Source organism: Phycomyces blakesleeanus, assembly GCF_001638985.1.
Source record: "Phycomyces blakesleeanus NRRL 1555(-) unplaced genomic scaffold PHYBLscaffold_36, whole genome shotgun sequence".
NCBI lineage: Eukaryota > Fungi > Mucoromycota > Mucoromycetes > Mucorales > Phycomycetaceae > Phycomyces > Phycomyces blakesleeanus.
The window spans coordinates 288,450-313,123 of record NW_017265166.1 but is presented as its reverse complement, the minus strand read 5'-3'; the positions used below and the strand labels follow the sequence as shown (position 1 = coordinate 313,123).

The window sequence follows — 24,674 nt, the reverse complement described above, 5'->3', positions numbered from 1 at the left end:
TTTATATATATACTTATATATATATATATATATGTATCTATGTATGTATTTGTTGATTTTAAGAACTGCGTCTACGAATAAATAATATTTGTTTATAGGATTTTTGTTTTTGTTTTTTGCTTCTAAATACCATCCTTCTTCTTTATCCACGATCATAAGATGTCTCTGCAAAGTACCGTCTCTTTATTTATTTATTTATTTATTTATTAATTTATTTATGTATTTTATGTATTGAACTTGTTAAGAAAAGAAATATATATATATATTGTTCTACTTGAATACTAAAGCAAAACAATACACACATACAACACTAGAGCTCATTGTCAATATATATTAATCTAACCTTTATCATTTTATCTTTCTTTCTCTTCTTTATCTATATATTATTTACAAAATATTTCAAATAAAAAGGAAGAGAAAAAGATAACCATGCTTCAATGTATCAGTTCATGTGGAACCGTAGAACCAACAGCAGATTTCAGCCAACTGCAAACGATAGACAAAAGGCTGTCGAACGAGCCCAGCTTCAGTTCCCCATTCGAATGAAAGAAACCGTCTTTAATCTTAAACAAGACAAAATATTCGCTTCTGATTGGATAAACGACATCAGTGTGCTTGCAGGTACAAAGGACAACAAGGTAGAAATCACAATAATAAAATACACATATAATAATAACTATTTTAATTTATTTATTTTATATATGTATATATAATTTTTGCTCAACCATCATTCGTTCTCCCCTCCCCCTCTTCTTTACCTTCCTCACACCACATGAAAAAAATATCACTTGTCACTTATCCACTCCCTCCTCTTTACCATTTCTTTTTGGAATACTGTTAGTTACTATTGCTCGACCAGATTCACAACAACGTATTCGAAATTCCACTTATTGAGATAGACAAGTTACAGTACCAGCCAATTCATTCCTCGTACTTGTCCAACCCTCGAAAACTCCATAAATACAACAGCTACACCTACGACTACAACTATAGCGACTATAGCAGCAACCATTATAACAATGATGACAATTATGGTAATATTAACATTAAACGATTGGTGGCCACAAACCCAGAGCCAGTGTATGAAAAGAAGGGTTTACATGACGACTTGATACTGTGTGACCCGCTCAGTCCTACAAGCCAGCAAATATCTCGGTTCTCGAGTGTATTGTTATCATCATCATCAACACCAGCATATTCCGCTTATTCTGCTTCCGCCTCTGCTTCTGCTTCTGCTAGTTCTAGTGCTGGTGCTGATACAGATGCTGTTTCTCCTTCTTCTGGCTGTCAGGGTATTCGATGTGTAGCCACAAGCCCAAATGGCTGCTATGTAGCCGTTGCATTGGCTGATCCTGCTGTTGTGATGGTTTACCAATTGCCAACGATGCGGGGTGTGGCAATTGCAGAAGGCCACCGTGATGCTGTGTTTAGCGTGGTTTGGATTGACGAAGATAGATTCATGACAGGTTCTCGGGATGGTTCCTTGCGGGTGTGGAGTGTCAATGATGCGATGGATTGTGGAACTAATGGCGTCGGCCATACTATCAAATGGCTACGACAATCCTGGACGTCTTCTTCACGTACTACCACGAGCACGAGCAAGTCCAAGACCAAGAGTAAGGTGCGAGACTTGAAATTGATCAAATGTAACGGTACACAAACGGCGACCAGTCTAACTTCCAAAGGAACCGTGCAATTGTGGGATATCAACACTTTACAAAGGGTTAGCTATGAACATTTTTTTTGGGAGGTTTTATATTAATATAGAGTTAATGAACATTATAACAGTACACAAACACACATGTATATATGTATATGTGATTTTACTTTAACTAACAGAAATTTCATATACATATAAAATTACAAATTGTAGAAAAATGTCATAAAACTACCTTTTACACAAGAACTAGTGTGTCTGTCAGTACAACCTAATAATAGCAGTCTGATCGCCGTTGGATCACAAGCGCACATCACTTTTGCTGACCCTCGTCAGGAAAGATGTGCCCAAAGCTTTAATTCTCAAGATGAATTCTGGGGTGTACGATCGCTTGCGTTCGGGAGTGAGCATATTCTGACATGCGGAGGGGGAAGAGGCCGGCTTTCGTTTATCGACACCAGAATGATGGAATTCTTACCGCTGTCAAAGTCAAACAACAACAGAAACACTAATAACAAGAACATTAATCATTATAATAACTATAATCCTAGCAATACCAGTAATGATGATAATGATGATAACAGTGATAATGGTGGGGATGATACAACTAGAACTCAAACTAGAGCTGGGACTAGGACCAGAACTAGAGCTTCAGCTGCGACTGCTAGTGTTTATCACAACTCAAGCTCAGAAGGCTGGCTAGATCGTGATTCTCAAATGTACAAGACTCATTTCACTGGTATTCAAATACCTCCGGCTATCTACACTACGGCTTACAATTCCGATGGAACTAAACTGTTTACAGCAGGCGGACCGATACAATCTGGTCTTAGAGGATGTTATGCCGCTGTTTGGTTTTAGATGAAGTTATTCTTATGTTATTATTATTTTTGTATACATCATCATAATCATCATCATCAACACATATCAAACCAACAAACATCAAAACTGCCAAAAAAAAACCCCATATTTTTTTCTATTAATTTTAAATTAATTTTAAAGAAAGCATCAATAAAATAAAATTAACCTCTTTGTTCTTGTACTCTTCTTTACACAAAGTACACATAAACACAAACACAGATAATAACCATTCTTTTGTATTATCAACGATATTAAAGCTACCGACGATACCAATACTATCATCTCTACCTACCGTTCAAAACTCTAAAGACCAAAAAAAAAAAAAAACTACTATGGATCCCGGACGTAAAAACCTCGAGAATCTTAAAAAGTCTCCAAATCTAGTGAGCGAGGAGCCTTCGATTATTACACCTACCAATCAAACGGCAATTGGGAATCTAAGTTGGAAGGACTTTAAATGCCTGCTTGCAAAGAGAAAGGCTGAAGAAGAGCGGGTGTATGAAGCAAACGAGAGACGCAAATCTACCCACCAAGACATTGACTCTACTATTAATACGGACGCAAATTGGGACTCAAGAACAGGATATCAAGATGCAGCACATGCACCGCACCAGAATAGTAGTGAATATCCTTAAAATATATACACAAAGATTATGTATTATAAAAGTAAATAAATAAAAATTCTATTATAAAAAAATATCAAATATACAGAGAGGTCACAAAGACCGCTCTATATTTTTAAATTTAAATTTCTATTTTTACTTTATACTTTATTTATTTTTCTATTTTGAGAAAAATGAATGAATTTTGTACAATTTTTTTTTTTTGTGTTTTATTACTTTAAATTTCTATTTTATTTATATATACATACATATACATAAAGTATATATGTATATTGTATATAAATTTATTTTTTATATCTTTTCTTTAGAACCTATCATTTTGCGGAAGCTATTTTCTTTTTAAGACAAATTGGTTGGAGATTTTATTTTAATTTATTTATATATAAGCATTAATTATTAGCATAAAAAGAATTAGACTTTTTATTTATCTATTTAATATCTTTACTTCTTTACTTCTTTACTTTTTTTTTTATATTCTTTCTTATCTCTATAAATATTTTCCAAAGATATAACTATATATACATACAAACAAAAAATGTCTTTCCACCGATCAAATCTTCAAAATGGCGGAAATTTCCCTGCACAAGATAACAACAACAACAATGATACCAGACCCACACAAAGACAACGCGCACTAACTACATTAAAACAACGGTGCTCGTTTGGCAGTACTGGCAATAGTGGTGGGTCCAACAAAAAGAAATATTCAAGTATCACGGACAATTATAATGGCAAGAGCATCGAAGGAGCCAGACCATCCGCCACATTCTTATCAAAAACAAGATCTGAAGACTTTTATCATTCGTCCAATTTATCATCACCATCACCTCTGTCCTCATCCTCACACTTGAACTCGTACTCGTACTCGCCATCTCAATCCCAATCCCAATCTCTATCGCGTCCTCTCTATTCTCGGGCCAATACAACCTCAAGAGCTGCCAGACCCATATCAACCGGATACCTCTTGGGTGACGATAGTGACAGTGAAACATCAACTGAAACAATGTTTTCGCGAAGACGCATGAAGCCCGAAACAAAACCCGCCTTTAACAATCTGAAATTATGTGTACTTCGAGCAATTGGATTAAAGAACAACAATTTATCATAAGAAATAATCTTTGTTAATCAATAACAGCAATGGCAACTAAAAGCAAGCATGATATATAGATTATATGAATAAAGATAAAACATAAAAATAAAATGTGCATTTTGGATAAAATAAATAAATTAGATATATATAAATATATATAGATATAGATATTACAATAAAGAAATAAAAGATGTATAATCTTTCAATCTTTATCTATTTTTCTGTATTGTTCCTATTGATTGCCATTGAAGCTATTATTATGACTATTGTTATTATAATTTATAGCGGACGAAAATAGTTTCCTGGTACAAGACCTCGTATTCTAGGGCCTGGGCCTTGCTGTTGAGGATTATTCTGTTTTGGAAGAACCTCGGCTACCCACCAACCATCTGGCTTTTTGTACAAGATAGCCAATATGTCGTTCTTGGCAAACGAAATCTCAGTATCAATCTATCATAGATATACACAAGAAAATACATAAAAGTAAATGAAAACAGCCTACTATTATTATTCAATTTACATAAAAAGATATTTATTTATTACCTTTGCTTCAAAATTCCACAACGCTTGTGCTATTTTTTTTTTAAGAAAAAATGAAGCACCAATTGGTTTGTACTTCCATGTGAGTTTTCCATTGAATATAATATAATATAAAATAAAATAAAATCTGATGTTCAACCAGAACATTCTATTCTTACCATATTCTTCTCCTGTGGTACCCTCATCGTCAATTGGATTGGATAATTGCATTAGACTCGAAGGATTTCTGGGATCTAATACTACTCCCGAAAGATTATCTAAACATCTTCCTCCTGCTGCTGCTGTTGGTGTTATAGTCACTGCTTCTGTTCCTATTGTGGTTGTTGCTGTTATAATAATTAATATCATTAGCATAACAACAATTCTTACTCATACTTTGTGGGGACATTGGCTGGATAGTAGAACTGATGGACAGGGCTTGTTTCTTCTTTTGGCTGTTTGAAAAAACCATTGAAAATCGCCTGCTCTTTGATTTCTGTGAATCACACGAATTATCTCGGATCGGAGAACGATGGATACTATTGCTAGTGTTATGCTGATTGTGGTAATCTGGACTACTCAATGACTTTTCTGATTTCTTGTTACTACTGCTGTGGTGAGACTTTTTGAAAAAAGTAAATACTGAAAGTCGATTTGGATTCTTTCCCCTGTCCTTATCCTTGTCTTTGTCTTTTTCCTTGTCTCTACGTGGTGAGACAGAAGGTGTCATTAGAGGAGACGGCTGCTGGTATCCATAATCGGTTGGTGATTCAAGTGTAGCGTGGTTATTAATATTATTATTGTTGTTGTTGTTGTTGCTGCTGTTATTGTATCGGTAGATATGCTGTCCGGGTGACTGTAAAGATGGAGATCGACTGTGTTTCCATAACTCAGGGTCTCGGTCTCGGTCTCGATCTCGGCTCTGGTTTTGGTTCTGGTTTTGGTCACTATGGTCACCATGGTCTGCTGTTTGGTTTGGAGTCAGTAGAGCGGATCGTTGCCGATAAGTGCTACTAGCATATAGACTATTATTATTATTATTATTATTATTATTACTACTACTGATAGTATAGTTGGGGTTATTGGTAGTAGAATTATTGGCGTTGATAGAATCTAATGACGTGTTGACAACTAGCTTTGAGAAATCTCCTGAACGAGATTTACGTTCGAGTTGATTTTGAGCTATAGAATATAATGCGGGTAAAATATTAATATTAATATTAATTTTTTTTTTAGAAAAAAAGTATATATATATATAGATTTAAACTTACCTAGAGTTGAAACAGGTGTATTGGAGAGATAGTCATTGTATGCATGCCAGTCAGGTAGATTATCGACACTTTCTGCAGGAGCCAGCTGGGTGGCGTACGAAGAAAATATCATGTTGGCGTCTTTGGGTAGGGATGATGTTCGTTGGGGAAGGTCGACAATCGAAACTGCATGTCTCGGACTACGTGGGATATGTTCCAGATCATGGACTTGCTTTGTATCATACTTATTAACATTACTGTTATTATGATTACGATTTTGATTGTGATTGTGATTCTGATTCTGATTAGTATTCTGCCCAACTATTCTGCCGTTAGACTCTTTGCGGGAAAATGCAGGTCTATCCCAGGATTCCTGTACAAATACGTGTATAAATAAATAAAAAACAAACCACTAACGAGCCAATTATATATTTGTTTTTGTCAATGTACCCGAAATAGTCCATCCGTGGGTGATTTATCTAGCGCTGGCAATACAGGGATTAACGTATTTTGCAACATGTCCGAGCTGGTTACAGAAAACATAAGTTGTAAGCAATTGATATATGTCTATGTAATATTTTTGAGTTTTCTGAGATTATTATTCTATTACCTCGAATCTGCTGTACGAGTTTGGCTGATTTCTCGACCAAGTATATTAGAGGTATCTTTGAACGAAAGTCGACTGTTTGTACTGGGAATAATAATAGAGCTTTCTCTATCTGACTGTGTAGATAGATATATCAAGCAGAGAAGGTAAGAATAACAGTCATAGTAATTCTTTCTATTTCTTTTCTTTTTACCATTTGATGAACAAACTTGGTGTCGGCTATTTCTGAAGTCAGTGGTAGCATCCTCAGTTGATCATTTACTGACCGTAGCTCTTCATCTGCTACTGGAATATTGATTTCATGAGTATTTCTACTATTTGAGCCCTTTCCTTCTGAGTTTACAGACTGGCTGTTGTTACGGCTATGATTTAGATGATTTAGGTTTAGGTTGAACAAAGGGTCATTGTGGTCATTGTTGAAAGGTACAAACTGAGGTATATTTGGTATCGTCGTACTGGTACCCTTTTTATTGACAAAGGCATTGGTGTCGCCAGAAATGTCGATAACTTCTAAAGATGTACGAATTCTTTCACAAGACTTGAAGATTATTATTATTTTATATTTATATGAATATATGTATTCTTCTTTTCTTTACCTGATCATCTACAACATAGACTGTCGACATCATATTGGCATATCTAAAATATTGCAATTATTGATAAAACATTAATATATGTACACAAAAAAATTAGCAAAAAAAAAGACTTACGACCAAATCGTACGACGTAGATAATCAATTCTGTTTTCTTCGAGTTTTTGAAATGTCTCGCATGTGTTTCTCCAATCATCGACCCATTGTTTTGATACTGATTCTAGGTCTTCTAGCGATTGCTTATATGACTGTTCTGAAATGTTGTATAATATATATATATATACGAAGCATAAAAAGAAGAAGAGGAAAAGGGTACATGTGTATATATATTATAGAGAAAAATAACAATGGGACTTATCAGTACAATATTCTTTCATATTTTTTTGTACTTGGTTTTATTGACTACCCTATTAATTATAATATCTATACTCATTATAATAACGATACTAAGCATAGTAGCTATATTAATATTCAATTTACCTAGACTTGAAATAATGTGTAGGGACTATAATTCAATAAAATAGATAGAAAAAACACCAACAGCAACAGCAATGGTAATAGTAATTATGATGGCAATAAAGCATAAAAGAAACAGAGCAAATGATGTGGTTCAATAACAATAAAGAATTGTGGTAATTGTAATAACAGGATATTAGTTGAGCTCGTTTAAATATATACCCATCTTTATTTATTTCTTTAAGGAAAGAATAAAAGAAGCTAATTGACTATGCATATATAAGAACATAGATTATAGATTATAGATTATAAAGAAGAAAGAGATATGCAATACCTGCTGTATTTCAGATCTCGCATTATAATCCATCAGACTATTTGCTCTAGATAATTTGGTACATTCGTCCATGTACTTTGACTGGGCCTGTACAGAAATCAATTCATCATTATTGTATTATTATTCAATTTAGTATAAGCTCTGCATTTCTCCCTCTTTTTCTTACGTGCTGCATTCCTTGAATATATCTGCTCTTTAGGTTCTGAGATTCACCTACGCGTGTTGTAGCCTAAAATGTAGACATTTCGATTAACAAACAAGCCTTGTGGGGGGGGGGGGGGGGGGGGTTATGGGTTTATTCAAATTCAACTTCAACTTCAAATTCAAATTAATCCACATTTACATATCCACAAATCTCTATACACATATTTATAAATTTTGGGATCTTGCCATTTTCCATTGCTCTTTTTGGTTGCGGATGAATCCTGCCAATGGAGTTTCTAAGAGTTGCTTGATGTGCTGGGCAAGATCAATGTGAGCACGGGCTGCTGCTTCTGTTGCGGTTGGTATGCTTTCGAGTGACTCAGAAAATGTACTGTAGCTTTCTTCAAATTCAGATAATGATATTTCTGAGAGTTGCAATAATCTCTGTCCATATTCCTCTTCAATTCGTGCCCTGTTTTATTCGTTTATTCGTTTATTCGTTTATTCGTTTATTCGTTCGTTCGTTTGTTCGTTCGTTCGTTTTTTTATGATCATAATAATCATAATAATAATATAAGAAAGGAAGCCATTACATACATACATATATATAAATATATATATAAAATTAATAAATGCATAATAACATGCTTTCGTTGTTAAATGAAATAAATGAATAGATTTGAATAGCAAAATATATTATAGATATCTTTAATATATATATATATATATTTGCCTCTTTTCAAAAACTGTTCGTATTGCATTGCAGGTTGAGTTGGAGTTTTGCATTCGTTCACTTAATATGTTTAGAGCTTTGTTATCTTCGGCCTATCAAATGCCTTTGTGAGAAGCTAAGCATATATAATAATGATAAAAAAAAAGGGATTCTTTTGTTTATGCAATATAAAATATATAGATAGAAAAAGTACCCAAAAGTGATCTGCTATTCGTGATTTCGCCATGATGAGGTTTTAAAGAAATGAGAAAGGTTGAATTGGAAATGTAATGTCCAATAAATTTGACTGGGCTGTTTTTTTTTAAAAAAGTGGTTTCTTTTTTTTGTTCGTGTGCGTATGCGTATGCGTATGCGTATGCGTATGCGTATATGTGCACTTGCACTTGTGTTTGTGTATATGTATATGTAGATGCTTATATATACGTTTTTTTTTGTGTTTTTTTATGCTTTTTTCCTTTTTTGAAGACCGAGAAAGTCTTTATAGAGAAAGTCTGGCTTCTAACAAAAGACCTGCAGTAAAAATGGGGGGAGGAGGAAAGGGAGAGAGAGAAAGAGACAGGGTATCAGTTTATTGTAGTAATCTTTGACAAAGAAGAGGAAGAAGAAGAAGAGGAAAATAAAGTAAAATAATAATAAAATGCTTTAAGGTGAGACTGCCCAGCCTTTTTTTATATATATATGTGTTTGTGTTTAATTTTTTTTTAATGTTTCCAAAACTGCATGCCTCGTGTTATTTATATATTTTTATATATTAGTATATACACACATATACATAATTTATATAGTATTCTTATGTACTGCATTGATAAGTCAATGAACTTCTTTAAAACAAACAATAATCAAGAGTAAGAAGTTTCATATTAAAGCATAAATTTTTTGACATTAGTTTGGTTTAGCTAACAAAAGTCAGAATAGACACACAAAGCCCATACTTTTATTTTATTTGAAAAGTATTAAAATATATAGATAGCTAGCCAGTCAGCCAGATAAACAGTTACATAAGAAAGAGCAAAAGAAAGAAAGAGAGAGAGAGTACAGCTGTACAATCCACTTTATAATCCTTTTCAGCCACACTCGAAATATATAATATTATAATATAATAAAATGGTGAGGTGTAACAGATAGCACACATTTCGTTTTATTATATATATTAATTTATATTTTTATATTACCCACTCTGTGTACAGTTCATAATGTTGCACTTTTCCTTCCCGAAGATCGGCGGGCCAAATATGAAGTAGAGACAGAAAGAAAGAAAATTCTCGATCAAAGTGAAGCACAAAAGTATTCAAGTGCTATATCCCAGACAATTGAAAGCTATGTGTGCATGTGTACTTTACACTTACATTTACGTCTATGTGCTTGTACGTGTGTTAATGTGTGTAGTACTCAAATGATAACGTTTTAGGCTCTCAACTAAAATAATGATAATGATAATATTAAGCTTAGGCTTGGTGCGGAATAGAATCCAAGGTTGTATCACCTGTCTTGACGCTATATAGTTGTCCATTAGCCGGCCTATCTAATATATATAACATCTGTACATGTGCATTTGAGTATATGCCCGAGTGATTGAATGAATGAATGAGTATAAATATCTATTTAACGGTCGGCGCCTGACGGTCCGAACACAATACATTCATATGCCTATGATTACAAATTGAAGGCTATATCATGACTATCCTAATATTACTATCACCTACTTTTGATAGTATTGTGTGGTCACTATAGCAACATCAAAGTAATTCAAGTATAAATAAATAAAAAATAAAAAAGAAATCACCATAGAAACAAAAAAGAAAATAAAAAACAAGCCTTTCTTTTTCAACTCCGTACTCATCCAAAAGAAAAAAAAAAGTGTGGTGTGTGATGTGTGTGTGGTGTGCGTGTCTGTGTGTGTGTGTGTCTGTGTGTGGGGTGTTTATCATGTGACTGGGATGCGACACATGGGTTGTCAACCCTTCTTTAGTCGACCCTTTTTTTTCTTGCTTGAGTCTCACCTCCTTCCTGATTCCGCGAGTCAAAGGGGGAAAGGGAGGATGCTCCAAAGACTCTTTCGCAGCAAAGCAGCCTCTAGAGACAACGATGATATTTATACGCAGTCTCTTTTAGAATCCGAACCGTAAGACAATCCACAGTGTATTCCTTTTTTTTTCTCTTCATTATTTTTTATTACTATTATCGCTTTTCTTTGTTGTTGCCATTCGTAATCTCTAACTAGACCTCTACCTTCCCTCATTAACTATACTATCTCTCTCTCTTTTTATCTCTCTGTCACTTTCTTTTAATAACAATCATATTAATAATAATAATAAAAAGATGGTCTCCGATACCCCTGAAGGAAGGACACATCCGGATCTTATTCTGCCAAGATGCAGGCGATTCAAACAAAACAGTTCTCTACGACTCGGACCTACCAGCTATTCTAGCACAAGATGCCCGAACACCAACAGAAATGGCCCGTTCCTGGAATGGCAATCAACTTCAAGCATTGACAGGGCGAGTAAATCTAGAAATGGACTCATTGATAGGGAGAAGACAAGAATTTAAACCACACAGTTTACGTGCAACACCCTCATTGTCGATGCATGACCAAGGTTCATCACACCAGCAACGTCAAGTAAGAAGAATTTTTTTAAAAAGATTTAAGAAGAAAAAAAAGAAAAAGAAATAATTTTGTTACTTTTAAAAAAAAACGAAACGAAACGAAACGAAACATCTAAAATCGCAATTGTTTCAACTCTAAAAACTCGACCCTTTCGCCCCCATCCTTCTATATATCTTTATATATGTACACCTCTATTTTTAGGCAAATCGTCGGCTAGATCTAATTGGAGACATGATATTTGGTACAGCACCATTAGCTTACAAAGGGATGAATACCAAAGTCCACTACAAACGAGACAAGGATCCACAGATTGTACTATCAAAACTGTTCACACTCCATCCACGTGACTCAGAGGGAGGAAGGCGGACGTCGTTTTCTTCTATTAACAGTGACAGATCTACCGCTTCTTCTAGAAGTGGGTTTTATGGAGACGAGACCAAACGCTCTGTGTCTGCAATGTCAATGCAATCTGTATCCATGGAAGATACGACATCTGAGCAATCGAGTGACGACGAAAGTCGCTACTCCGCATCCATTTACCCTCCAATTTTGGGACTCCGGACTCACTCAAGGCGATCATTCTGTTCAAAGCGATCTCGACGATTCAGTCAGACTACTTTAGAAAACGGTACCTTTCGTCCAATGCCTCTCCCAAGCACTCGATTATCTGTGGTGAGTTGAAAAATAATTGTTATTCTAATGATAATTACCATTTCACATTTAACCCCTACCAATCTCTTCCCAAACCCCCCTTATTTTTCTTAATATATATGTACAGCCCGTACGACATGCCTCTCGATCAGTCAAGTACGCACTTGCTATCGTTATCACCTTGGAAGACAAGAACAAGACATTGTATGATTTTGTATTCTCCCACTTTGCCCTGATAGAAAACAGAATGCATCAATTGCAGACAGAAGCCTTTAGAGTACTCTGTAGTCATTTTCGTACACATATTCCTCCGACTTCTCAGGTACCGGTAAGCCAATATTTTCTTCTTTTTATATGTAAAATGAAATGGCACAATAACAAATCAAAAATTCAAAAAAAAACACGCACACACATTTTGCAATGAAATATAATATAATACAATACAATAAAATTGACCTTGCCAAGCTAAGGAAAACCAAGACAAATCCGTCCCATTTGAGCCCAAATATATTCCAAAATGAACACATTATGATAGAAGCTGTCCATCAATTCAAGAATGCGTTTTACGAGCTGTATGGAACACCACGCATTCAGGTAAACTTAATTACCACATGTAAACATACGTACACACACACAAGTATATATATAGATATATAGATATGTGTATGTGAGTGTGTGTGTATGGATATACATATATACATACGTGTGTATGCATGTATATATATATATATATATATATATATATATTTCAAGGGTTGGAGGCAGTCTGGCCAACGTTCCCTCCCCTTGCATGAATTGTTGTTAGGAACCCCTGTGGTTGAACATGTCGACATTTCCTCAACGCAAATCAGATTACAGCAAGAGTCTGATCAAAGAGTTGGTCCATTTGATCACCGAGTTTGACAACAGGGCCCACAATTATCTTGTATCCACCATGATTACAGCCGTTCTTGCTTACCATTTGTCTTGGGTCAATACAGTTGCTCCACCAGAAAATGAAGTTGTAAGTCAATCCCACACAGTATAATATAATATATAAAATAAAATATTTCATCGCATCACATCATATCACATCATATCACATCAAACCTTATCACGTCACGTCACGTCACGTTACATCACATCCTATTGCATCAATTCGCATGAATAAAGAAAGAAAAAATAAATACAATAAAACGTTATTAGTATTAGTTCAACCTAGATATCAAAATAATAACATTATTGCCTGTGTGTCTGTGTAGAATATTGGTTGTCATCACGGAAATTATGACCCTCTGTGGGCTCAATTGAGGTACGAGCCTTTTATAGTTCTCCGTATTTATTTTTGGGATCCATTAGCTATTTTATAACAATTTATCTTTTCTTTATATATACATATGTCTGGTTTAATTTTGATTTTGATTTTTAATAGTGATATGTATGGTTACGTTGGAACACCTTCTCGAATAACAAGAACAATAGTCATTGGCCAGAAAGCCAGTACTGTTCGACGTATATTGTACATCCTTAGCTATCTTATACGATGCAATGAGGTATACGAAAACTTTGAATCCTTGCTTGATCCAGAGACAGTTGATCTGTTTGGCTGCGAAAGAGGAGGCGATGAAAGTTTTGCGCTAAAGCTGGAGGACAAAATTGTTCGTCAACTGATCGGGTCATCTACTGACTTGGAGTCAATTGCGATCCCAAAGACCCAGCAGAGACCCGATCTACAGACATACCCGACAGAATCCCCAGAGTCAATCACAACAAACTCAAACTCAACGTCGCTCAGCACAACCCCAAATATGTACACATCACAATGGCCCTCTTCTACTGACGTGTTCAATGGAACCAAAAACACAGAAAAATCATGGGCCAAACAGCAGCCTCAACAGCAACAACAGCAACAGCAACAGGCGGACGGTAGTCAGAACAAAGTTTCGTCAAATACAGACACAGACACAGGCACAGGCACAGATACCCAAAAACCCATAACCGAAGAAAAAACCAAATACTTTGATAAACCTGTTATATCTCCTTCTGGAGTGTACCCAGTAGAGATGCCAAGGCAAGTTTTTATTATACACAAAATATTCGGATTATATATATATATATATATCTTATTCTTATACACTATTGTATTCTACTCGCAGATCTTCAATTTTTCACATGGAACCTGATATTACACAAGTAAAGGATAACGGTATTCCAACTGATCCTGCAGATCGGTTGTACGCCAAATCTTACGGTCGTTCTCTTATGGCATCCTATTGCGAAGGATATAAATCCGATTTTGTTCTTATGGGCATGCCGAATACTTTATCCGATACTCAATTAGAACAAGATATGAAGATGACACTACAACAGTTCTCATTATCAGACTCTGTATCCGAATCTGCCTGTCTTGTAATTGACACAAGTTTATTGTGAGTATATATAAACGTTTTTCTCTGTTAATTAGAATATATTACATTATATAATGTATGCATATGTGTGTATGATTATACTCACCAACATAATACTAATAATTAAACATTCTATGTAGACGTTGCCGAGTATTACATCAACAATTATCTGAATTAGACGAGCATCATATGTAAGCCATATTATCCAAACGGCTTACAATTATATGTATATATATATATTTATTTTTAATGATTTTACAGTAACGGAACAGCTGAAGTTATCTCAAATGGCTGGCAAAACGTACGTCTGTCCAACCTTGTTTTTGACCTCTTGGCAGAAGTTAAGCAAAAGAATGACGCAGGATTATCCCCAGATGAGGTAATATATACTTTTCTTCTTAAAAAACAATAGTAATCTAATTTTCCCTGTTCTTGTGTGTATGTTTGTGTAGCTTGTGGAGTTATTCGAAGATGGTCTTCAGCTCATCTATTTTAGAAGTACACTTTTACAAGAGCGAGTTTATGAATGTATTGAGACAGGTGCCTTGGATCACCTTGAAGATCCAAATGCACTGGCGGCTGATATTGGGTAAGAAACTTAGGATTTGATTAAATATTGAAATAGGATCTTCTTGAGAATAATCATAACTAATGATGTTATATATCATGTATATATATTTCATAGGGTGCATGGAAATGATATTCCACTTCTTGTAAATGTATGCAGTACATATGGTAGTAAAGTATGGGATGTTCTTGGCCCATTTGTGTCTCAGGGTGCACATTGATATATCTCTTTTTCTTTTCTTTTCTTTCTCTCTTTTTTTTTATATTCATTCTAGTTATATTCTTGTCCATTCTTTTTCTTTGTTCGTGCATACATCCTTTTTTCTCATACTTCTTCTGTTTCATGTGTACATAGTCTAAGAATAAACAAAGAAAAAACAGCGCTCAAATGGGCAAGAAATATATGTATGTGTGTATTTGAATATCATATTTAATAGAGAATCCACAGTGGTTTGTGTAATTAGAATATTCAAGTCACACCAAAAGACATATTTAAATGGGACGACTTGGAGCATCCACAGCGGTTTATTTAAACCTGAAGTTCCATCTTTTTATTGCTCGAATGTTATAGTGAAGCACTGAATTTATATATCCTTTGTTTTGTTTACAAAAATGATTTAACCAATTTTTTTTAGACAATTATTTACTGTAACGGTATAAAAACTAAACTGATCCTAATATGGACAGCCAATGAAAAAATTCTCTGACCTATAGGCCCAGGCAGTTGAAAAATTACTTAAAATAGCAGTTTTTCCTTTTTAGGAGAAAAATATGTCAATACTGAAATCTCATACTGGGAAAAAAATCGGGTTTTTTACCCATGAAAGTCTTCTTAAAATGCGAATCTTGAGTGTCATATCAGACGCCAGAGGTAAAGTATGTTTACCTTATACTACTACATGGTTTATATGATACTTTATTCATCAACTCTATTTATTTTATATTGTCTTTCTTACTTCAACATCTTTTAAAATGACTCATACGAAATGCATAATTGTGTAAATATATATATTTAATTTTTTATTAAAATGTATTGTAGCTGATAAAGAATAAGGTGAATAGATAATATGATAAAGAATAGTAACAGATAAGAATAATGAGTAACAGATATATGGTAGTGTATATATCACGGCTTTTAAAAAAGAGTATTTTTAATTGTTAGGCTCGTAGCTAACCCATCTAGCCTTTTTCTTAGCTTTGGGCTTCGACAAAACAATGGGGTGTCTATTTGAATTGAGTGAAGGTGGGGCGGCACTTATAGCAAATGGTTGCTGAGTAGGTGGAGGAGTAAAAGGAGCAGAGGTAGAGAAAGGAAAAGGCGACGTTGAATGAGTAGTAGAAAGAACAGGAAAGATAGGCAGTTGAGACAAGCTGGCGTTGGTATTTACGCTTTGAGAAGCATTGTTGGTAGCCATGAGTAATTGCATTTGTGAATTTAAACACTGTTGCTGGATCATGAGGATTTTTATGTCCTTAGCCAGTTGCTGTGTCGTGTTCATCAGAAGCCAATTCTGCTGGTTACTTTGTTCAATGAAGTTGTTGAAAGAGTTTTCATTTTTCTCAAATCGGCTGTCTTGTTGTTGCTGCAATCGTATGATCCGATGATTTACTTCTGTCACTCTGTTGGCTACCTCTTTGTTCGTATCGACAATGTTAGGAACAAGGCTTTCATACTCTTCTAGTCTACCAATGGAAGGGCTGGTAATGGCAGCTACAATATCCTCTTGGAATATTCTGAAGCTGTTACTTGAGAACGGAAGGTTTCTTGTGTTGATGTGCTTGTTTTCTTTGTTCAAGTACAAGTAAATGGCTGCATCTTGTAAGATTATTCTTCTGCATCGTATCAGGAGTCGTAAAAATCCGCGCTTTGCTGTATTGATACTGCTTTGAGTTGCTCTTTGCTTTCCTTTTCTCTTTTTTTCTTTCGACTGCAATCTTCCATCTTCCTCCACGAATTCTACGGAATCTGCTTCTTCATCTATCTCCAAATTTATGATGTTTTCATCCTCATCCTCGTTCTCATCGACTTCATTCATCTCCTTCTCACAGACAGCTACCCACTCTGCATTACCGACACCGAAATAGTCTTCGATCCAAGGAAATACCATCTTTTGTAATTCCATTGGCGGTGACACGCCATTTCTTGCTAGTGAGAAAGGCTTTTCCCAAAAGCCAGCCATACCTCTGGCAAAAGGAGATGGGAGTTTACCCAAGTAATGGGTCTCCAAACGACCAAGTCGATCCTTCCATCCTCCTCGCTTGATCAGATCAAAAGGTATCCCTAAGCCCTCAGATTCCATTGACCCAGCATGACGGCCACCGTGCGTTACTCGTGTGGTGTATATCTCTTCATCTGCAAGTGCCTTTTTTGGAGTTTTCCATTGAGAAGCGCCAGTTAAACTCTTCTCAGGGCTGGTACGTCCACGCAATACCTTCCAGTTCTGCCATCTGTCTTCGTTCAAGAAGTCACCACTGGTCTATAATTTTTATCAAGAAAGTTAGAAATTATTTTAAAAAAGTCCCTTTTTTTAGCTGGCCAACCTACTTGAAGCAAACTGAACATAAAAAAGGCAAATGCACCAAAAGGACATCTGAATACGTTTTCATGGCGCATGGCACATGCAAATTTGACTTCTCCTTCCTTCAGAGTCTTGCCCTTGTCTAGACTAAAAACCAAAGCAAGAGCCTGTTGCATTCCTTTGTACTGTTTCTTTGGAATGATCGTGCAAAAGCAATCCGCAAAGTTTAAATTTCTCAAATCCTGATCCCTAAGTAGCATATGGTGGCGGGAAGAGATAGAAAACATCTCGCGCAAGCCTGATTCGCTGTCAGAAGTCCAAAGGCTCTTCAGGATTCTTATAAGTTCGCCAGACTTATAAGAGTCCCGAATCACACAATGGGCTGCTCTATCTACGTTTGTTTGTACTTGGTCGTAAACAAGGTCGTGTTCATACTTCTTGATCAATTCGATCACTTCTTTAGTCTTCTTTGGAGACGGCCATCCAACTTCTCGGCGCTCGGACTGGAATTCGTGCAAGAACATCAAGACTTTCTTGTATTGATTGACAAATTCAATACCTAAAGGAACTTCGATAACTTTCTTACTACCGTTCTTGTTAGAAGGAGCATTCTCAGCAACTATAAAAATGGGTTGATGATTAAGTATAATTGACGGATTTTTTTTTATGTATTTCATGCAATTTTGTATTACTTTGGAGCAAAGTCAATTGTCTTTCTTCGTTATCTTCTGTTCTTAAGCCAATTTGTGTTCTAACATCAGTCTCTACTGAAACACTTTTCATATACGTTCGCTTGAAAACAAATTCTTTGAAGAAAGCAATAACAAATTCAGTGGGCCCAACAGTGTATGGATACTGAAAATCAACAGGATATCTGTGTCGGTTTTTTCCCGCAAAAGTCCTTCAATTTAAGCAACATTAAAAAATGAATACAATCAATACAATATAGATTCTTATTCTATTGAGTTGAGACATACCTTCCAATGTTCTAAGGGCATTCTGTAAATTGCGGCAGTGCTGGCACGTACTTTCATTGGCAAAGCCTTAAGTGCAAGCTCAAACTCAGACACATTGATTGACGAGCTACTTTGAAGAGCAACAAAGGCATTTGAGCCAACAGAAGTAGACAAATTGGCTGAACTGGACGATTCAGCTGTTGAATTTTCAACCAGCATAATCCTTTTCGATGGTCGACCCCTACGAGCTTTCTTAGGCACCTCTTCAGAAATTGCAGCAATACTAGTAGGCTATAAAGATATATTGTTAATATTGGTGTGCATTTTTTTGCATATAATCTATTGTCTGTTTTGTTTATACTTGAATTCCGCTAGAAATCTCAGCTTCTTGTTGCTCAATTAAATGCTCTAGTTCTTCCAAATCACGCTCGTTAACAAAGCGTCTCTTAAAAGCAGTGATATTAGTAGGCAAGGGCGACATAATAAATAAGTTTTTGAAAGAAAAAGAAAAATTTAATTTTAAAAGTTAATCAAACTGTGGGCAAACCAGTAATTTCAACTCGCGAGTTGATAATACTAGAAAGTTCCAGCAGAATCAATAGTATTCTCAACTTGACTTTCAGTTTAATCAACTCGCTACTACCATATTTGGAAATTTCGGAGTTAAAATAAATACATTTCATTGGAGGATCCCATTTTTTATTTCCAAAAAAAAATAAAATGAGTTACGATACTGTTTACATTTTTCACTGCTTAAGATTATTACAGATTTTGCCTTTTATTTCCTTGGGTTTCTAACTCCGTGAGTTCCATAAAGTTAACAAAACATCGTCTTGCAAATCATTCTATCAACGTCATACCCGTGACTATTTTAAAGGCATAAACCATGATCAGGCACACAACTTCATTTCTCTCAAACCTTCAGCCATGGTGACCTACGGAGGAGGTAAATGATCTTCAATGCCCGAGATAACCTCAGTTACTCGGCTTTCATGAGACAGAGAGACAGAGAGACATAGAGAAAGAGAGCAAAAGAAGAAACAAAAAAAGACAAAAAAAAGTAAAATAAAAAAATACAGACACAGACAGACAGAAAGACAGACATACAGACATATATACATACACAATAATGGCTGATTGTGACGAATGGATTAGATGAAGTAAACGCGCTTGTGCTTGACGTTGGTTCGACATCAACACGCGCAGGATATGCTGGCGAAGACACTCCTAAAGCTGTTTTCCCTACCTCGTATGGCTACCTTGAGGAGCCAGACACGGACTACGTTGCTACAAAATCAGGCGTGGATGGGGATGTTACAATGGGTGAACAGACTGAGGAGAACGACGTTAGAGTTAAAAAAAGATACTTTATTGGAGATTCAATGATCAACACATGGAGACCAAACATGGAAATAAAGAACCCAATGCATGAAGGATTAGGTAAGTCAAACCACTTGAAGTTTTCTTCTTCTTCTTCTCTTTCTTTGCTTCGGATCTCCAGGACTTTGGGACAGATTAATTAAGGCAAATAGCTCTATAGTCAATGATTGGGATGCCATGGAGCAGATCTGGAACACAGCATTCCGCACAATGTTGCGTATCGATCCTACAGAACATCCTCTTCTCTGTACCGAACCAGCATGGAATACTCCAGAAAAGCGCGAAAAGATGGTAGAGTTAGCCTTTGAGAAGTTTGAATTTCCTGCTTTCTATTTGGCCAAGGATGCTGTTATGACAGCGTAAGTGGAGACTTTATTATGGATATAAAATAAGAAGAAGAAAAGAGGAAAGAAAGAAGAGCTGTAGACAAAACTTATATACATATGCACGTATATAGTTTCTCTGTAGGAAGAGCAACAGCATTGGTACTTGATTCTGGAGGAAGCATGACTAGTGCTGTTCCAGTATATGATGGCTATGTTCTGAAAAAGGGTAAGTCAGAATATATGTGTATAAAAAGTGTGAACCGCATTAATAATAAATATTGGGGTAATCAGGCATCTTGAGACAACCAATTGGTGGTGATCTATTGACTAAGCAGATCCTTGACCAACTAAAGAACGATTTGAATGTCCAAGTGACACCACAATACAAAATTGCAAGCAAACGGCCTGTTGAAAGTGGTCAACCTCCTCAGGTTGAGCTTCGTGACCGTCCCAACACAACAGAGAGTTATAATGATTATCAGACGTCGGTAAATAATCCAAAAATAACCAAGCTTAATAATAACAATAGTAATAAAATACTGACGATCAACTATTTTTTTCTTTAGAGAGTAATTTTGGAATACAAGGAGAGTGTCTGCCAGGTGTCCGAAATGGCATATGATGAAGGGTAAGGATAAATACTTGATGTGCATTATGTAACTTAGTATGTGTGTGTGTGTGTGTAGCATCATTGCCTCAAGGCCACAAAAGCCCTTCGAGTTTCCAGATGGCTACAATAACTCGTTTGGTATGGAACGTTACAAACTTCCTGAAATATTGTATCAACCTAGAGATTTTATCAATGTGGTAAAGTACTATTTTTTGATATTATTATCATTATTAATGATTTGTGGAAAATCTAATAACAATTCTTTTAAAGCCTCCCCAAGCTGAGACAAATCCTCAGGCCGAGATCCCCTCAGTGGGTCTATCTAAGCAACAGATTGATAGCAGTCTTGGAATGCACCAAATGGTTATGAATAGTATATTCAGTTGTGATGTTGATCTTCGCCCATTGTTATTTAACAACGTTGTTGTGACTGGAGGAAACACACTTTTCCCCGGATTCAACGAGCGTCTCAACTATGAGCTCCCTATTATGGCACCAAGCGTAAGTCCTTCCCACTGAAAACTCATTTTATCTAACACATTTTTTTTGTAGAGCAAAATCAAAATTCATGCTGCTGGTAACCAAACTGAGCGTAAGTGTAGTAGCTGGTTGGGAGGATCTATCTTAGCATCACTCGGTACATTCCATCAGCTGTGGATTTCCAAGAAGGAGTATGAAGAAGTTGGTCCTTCCATTGTTGAAGCAAAGTGCCAGTAGAGTTTATGTTTATTGATAGTATTAAAAACGATAAAAAAAATAAAGAAAAACAAAGAGAGAGAAAGAGAAAGAGACAGAGAGAGGGAGAGGTATAAATATACACTTTCATTACTCTTCTTCCTTTTTAAATTTATCGCCAAGGATTTCTCTGAAGCCAGAAATAATCTCATTTTCACGTTTAACCTTTTGTTCTTGTGCGTGCTGAAGGAGAAGTCTCTTTTCTTCCGCTGAAATGACCTGGTTTTCCTTTCGGAGACGGACGGCATTCATACGTTGATGTCTAGGCGTCATTTCAGTTAGAAATTAACCCAGTTTAATGTATTTATGTATGTGTAAGTGCAAGTGTGTGAAATTGCTTACCTGCTACCACTCATAACATAACCGGCCTTTTCGTAATCTGAAATCTGGTCGCCAGAAAGACCAATTTCACCACGACGTGGAATACGTTTTCCTTGCTGAACATATGCAGCCATAGCAGAACCCTCACCAGGAAGCAACGCACCACCATATCTACTCACAGTTAATTAGCACATATATCAATACCAATATCATTACCAATTTATATGTGTGTGTATATCTTCACTCGACTTACTCTCTTTCATTTCGAATATCATCATCCTTGGGTAATGGCACAGGACCAACCGGTGCCAAATCATCGGGTAGATCCACTAAACATGGGATTTAACATCTCCACAGACCCCTTATCCGCATCGGACATACCTTGCTTCTCAACCCATAAATCTTCTACTGCATCCAATTGTGATTCATCTACTTCGAGAATAGGAATATCCTCTGGTTGTTTTGTGCGCACAATATCCCTTTCTCGCTTGTCCTCAACATCACTTTCATCTTCTGGTGTCTCGGATCTTCTGTGTCTCTTTTTTGATTTATGACTAGACTTTTTCGATGAATGCTTCTTCTTGCTAGACTTGTGACTTTTATGTTTTCGTCGTTTGTGTCGTTCACTGTCATCTGAATCATCGGTTCCGGAATCATCGCTATCTGATTCGGAACGAGCCGATCTACGTTTTTTATGACTGCGGGAATCATCCGGTGTTAAGGATCGTCGACGGATGTCAGGAGAAGTAGCCCAAATTGTCGCTGGATTCTCTTCTCTAACACGTTTGCGACTACACAACAAGTGTGAGATATACAAGGGTGTAAAATGACTAGGTCTTATATATATATACTGACGTACTATTCAAAAAACGTCTCTCCTGACTCTCGGACAACTCCATCAATTGTTTCTCCAGAATCTTGATCATTATGGTAAAATTGGCGTTCACGTCTTGGGGATGGTGTGCGTCTTCGTCGCGAATAACTTGGACTTCTACGCCCAGAACGTTGTCGGTCATCTCTACCTCCTTGTCGTGGAGAAGGAGATCGACGATGGAGCATTTGTCTCCGTGTGTAGGGTGACGGAGAGCGTGCCGATGATCGACGGGGTGATGGAGATCGAGATCGCATAACAGAAAGATGGACGAACAGATCGCTCTGCCAACTCCAACTTAAAGCAAGCCTTTCTGATGACGTCGAACCGATTTTGCGGCGAAGAAAGGCAAAGACGGCAAAATCCTAGGTTGAACTCCGCGCTCAGTCAAGAAGACGCTCAACAAACAGCTTAAATCCACTTTAGTTGTGTTCTATCAAGACTAACTCAGCAAAACCTTCCTTATTTCTTTCTCTTTCTTTTTCTCTTTTTTTTTTGAAGAACAATGGAATCCTTAAGAAATGTCATTGCCCGTTTATTTGTGGATACTCAAGACACACATGTTTCTGTAAGCTCATATTGCCTTACTTTCTTCTACTAACTACCTTGCGATAGGAGTCTCAACCCTTGGAAGCGAGCAATCGCGCTTACTACGGGTAAGCTATTCCTTAGACATTTACCCATATAAATACTTATGATTGTTTTGTAGTCTTTTTAGCGGGAAACCACCAAAACGTCGACGATTAGACTTGTTACATCCTATATCCGACGCAAATTCTGATCTTACACTCGTTTACGATAATTCAGTCATCCCTTTTCCTCCATCAACCACACGCATCAATTACAATGCACTTGCACTAGAATTTGTGCGTACATGCCAGCCTGGAGGAATTGTAAGATACAATTACGACATAACAAATATAAAATAAAATAAAATAAAAAAGTAGAAAGATAGGGAGGGAGAACAAAAGAAAATAAAAAACTGGGGAACTGACATTGGATACAGGCTGACCAACTCAAAGCGATCTTGCTAAAGTATCGAGAACCTCCTCTTACACTTGTAAAGACGACACGATTGATGACCTTTCTTCATCACCTCCTTTTACTCACACCAATTCCTGCAAATCCAACCTCATTGAACACACACAATACACCTTCTATCACAGCACAGAATTCCGCATCTCAAACCTTTCCTCTTGGACTCCTTTTTGAAGACCTCACCCAGACGCTTTCTTTACGCCCTGCGTCAGCACAAAACTCTTCTCCAATGTCAACTTGGATCGTGACTATCCATTTTATGCTATCATGCCTACGAAGCAACACACCCCAAGCTATTCATCAGGCGGGAGTCACAACTCCAGTCACTCTTAGCATAATTAAGCACATCCTTCTCGAGCTTACTCGACTACAGGCCACAGATATGTCTTCTCTTCAAATCCAGTGCTTCCAAACAGGAAAGAAGATCCTTGACTTTTTCTTATTACGCCCTACAACCGACACTGAGGGTTCGGATTTGAAGAACTCCGAAAGCATTCCAGGGCAAGGATTTGGCAGCCAGGGTGTAGTGTCCTACTTTGACGTTATATATTCTGTAAGTACATTAAATTTAAGCAAATTTAAACTAATTGTCACTAGTTCCCAGAATTGTATGGCCATTTTTTAAATGCAGTCCCGGCTTCCGCAGCCCCGCAACCCGCAATAGCAAATCACAACGTATGGCTCATGACATTGCATTATATGGCAAGCTCTATTCAGCAGGACCACCGGCTGCTTGAAAGAATACCAACCTTAATGGCAATCAACATCATTAAACATATTTTGAGAGAGATAAACACCCTACCTGCTGATTTGACAACTTCACAGGTCAATTGTCTCA

At 36.4% G+C, this 24,674-nt stretch overlaps 7 protein-coding genes across 7 annotated transcripts; 5 read left to right on the top strand and 2 right to left on the bottom strand.

The window, feature by feature from the left end:
• Window positions 1-437: 437 nt before the first annotated feature.
• PHYBLDRAFT_70901 (hypothetical protein) lies at window positions 438-2,518 on the top strand (the record flags this gene model as incomplete). Its single annotated transcript, XM_018442360.1, has 3 exons — window positions 438-638; window positions 842-1,723; window positions 1,874-2,518. The coding sequence occupies 3 exons, from the start codon at window positions 438-440 to the stop codon at window positions 2,516-2,518; spliced, it is 1,728 nt and encodes a 575-aa protein (XP_018284484.1).
• A 332-nt stretch (window positions 2,519-2,850) lies between these two features.
• PHYBLDRAFT_70900 (hypothetical protein) lies at window positions 2,851-3,153 on the top strand (the record flags this gene model as incomplete). Its single annotated transcript, XM_018442359.1, has 1 exon — window positions 2,851-3,153. One exon carries the CDS (start codon window positions 2,851-2,853, stop codon window positions 3,151-3,153), a length of 303 nt encoding a protein of 100 aa, XP_018284483.1.
• Window positions 3,154-3,676: 523 nt separating this feature from the next.
• PHYBLDRAFT_175253 (hypothetical protein) lies at window positions 3,677-4,249 on the top strand (the record flags this gene model as incomplete). The annotated part of the gene is made up of 1 exon (XM_018437454.1): window positions 3,677-4,249. One exon carries the CDS (start codon window positions 3,677-3,679, stop codon window positions 4,247-4,249), a length of 573 nt encoding a protein of 190 aa, XP_018284482.1.
• Window positions 4,250-4,510: 261 nt separating this feature from the next.
• PHYBLDRAFT_152514 (hypothetical protein) lies at window positions 4,511-8,165 on the bottom strand (the record flags this gene model as incomplete). The annotated part of the gene is made up of 13 exons (XM_018432935.1): window positions 4,511-4,681; window positions 4,775-4,803; window positions 4,930-5,097; window positions 5,141-5,932; window positions 6,022-6,373; window positions 6,451-6,526; window positions 6,611-6,723; window positions 6,801-7,145; window positions 7,204-7,246; window positions 7,318-7,453; window positions 7,681-7,705; window positions 7,991-8,077; window positions 8,157-8,165. 13 exons carry the CDS (start codon window positions 8,163-8,165, stop codon window positions 4,511-4,513), a joined length of 2,346 nt encoding a protein of 781 aa, XP_018284481.1.
• A 194-nt stretch (window positions 8,166-8,359) lies between these two features.
• PHYBLDRAFT_152513 (hypothetical protein) lies at window positions 8,360-8,895 on the bottom strand (the record flags this gene model as incomplete). Its single annotated transcript, XM_018432934.1, has 2 exons — window positions 8,360-8,606; window positions 8,882-8,895. The coding sequence occupies 2 exons, from the start codon at window positions 8,893-8,895 to the stop codon at window positions 8,360-8,362; spliced, it is 261 nt and encodes an 86-aa protein (XP_018284480.1).
• A 1,988-nt stretch (window positions 8,896-10,883) lies between these two features.
• Window positions 10,884-15,301, top strand: PHYBLDRAFT_183874 (hypothetical protein; the record flags this gene model as incomplete). The annotated part of the gene is made up of 13 exons (XM_018438849.1): window positions 10,884-10,989; window positions 11,187-11,487; window positions 11,677-12,147; window positions 12,254-12,454; window positions 12,592-12,720; window positions 12,932-13,129; window positions 13,368-13,417; window positions 13,538-14,155; window positions 14,262-14,534; window positions 14,654-14,704; window positions 14,775-14,892; window positions 14,966-15,102; window positions 15,199-15,301. Exons 1-13 carry the CDS (start codon window positions 10,907-10,909, stop codon window positions 15,299-15,301), a joined length of 2,733 nt encoding a protein of 910 aa, XP_018284479.1. The 5' UTR covers window positions 10,884-10,906.
• A 4,181-nt stretch (window positions 15,302-19,482) lies between these two features.
• On the top strand, window positions 19,483-22,851 carry PHYBLDRAFT_183873 (hypothetical protein; the record flags this gene model as incomplete). The annotated part of the gene is made up of 13 exons (XM_018438848.1): window positions 19,483-19,501; window positions 19,711-19,995; window positions 20,096-20,294; window positions 20,393-20,487; window positions 20,553-20,749; window positions 20,828-20,889; window positions 20,948-21,068; window positions 21,142-21,372; window positions 21,424-21,868; window positions 21,949-22,098; window positions 22,181-22,256; window positions 22,309-22,718; window positions 22,787-22,851. The coding sequence occupies 9 exons, from the start codon at window positions 19,483-19,485 to the stop codon at window positions 21,586-21,588; spliced, it is 1,374 nt and encodes a 457-aa protein (XP_018284478.1). The 3' UTR covers window positions 21,589-21,868; window positions 21,949-22,098; window positions 22,181-22,256; window positions 22,309-22,718; window positions 22,787-22,851.
• Between the last annotated feature and the right edge of the window lie 1,823 nt (window positions 22,852-24,674).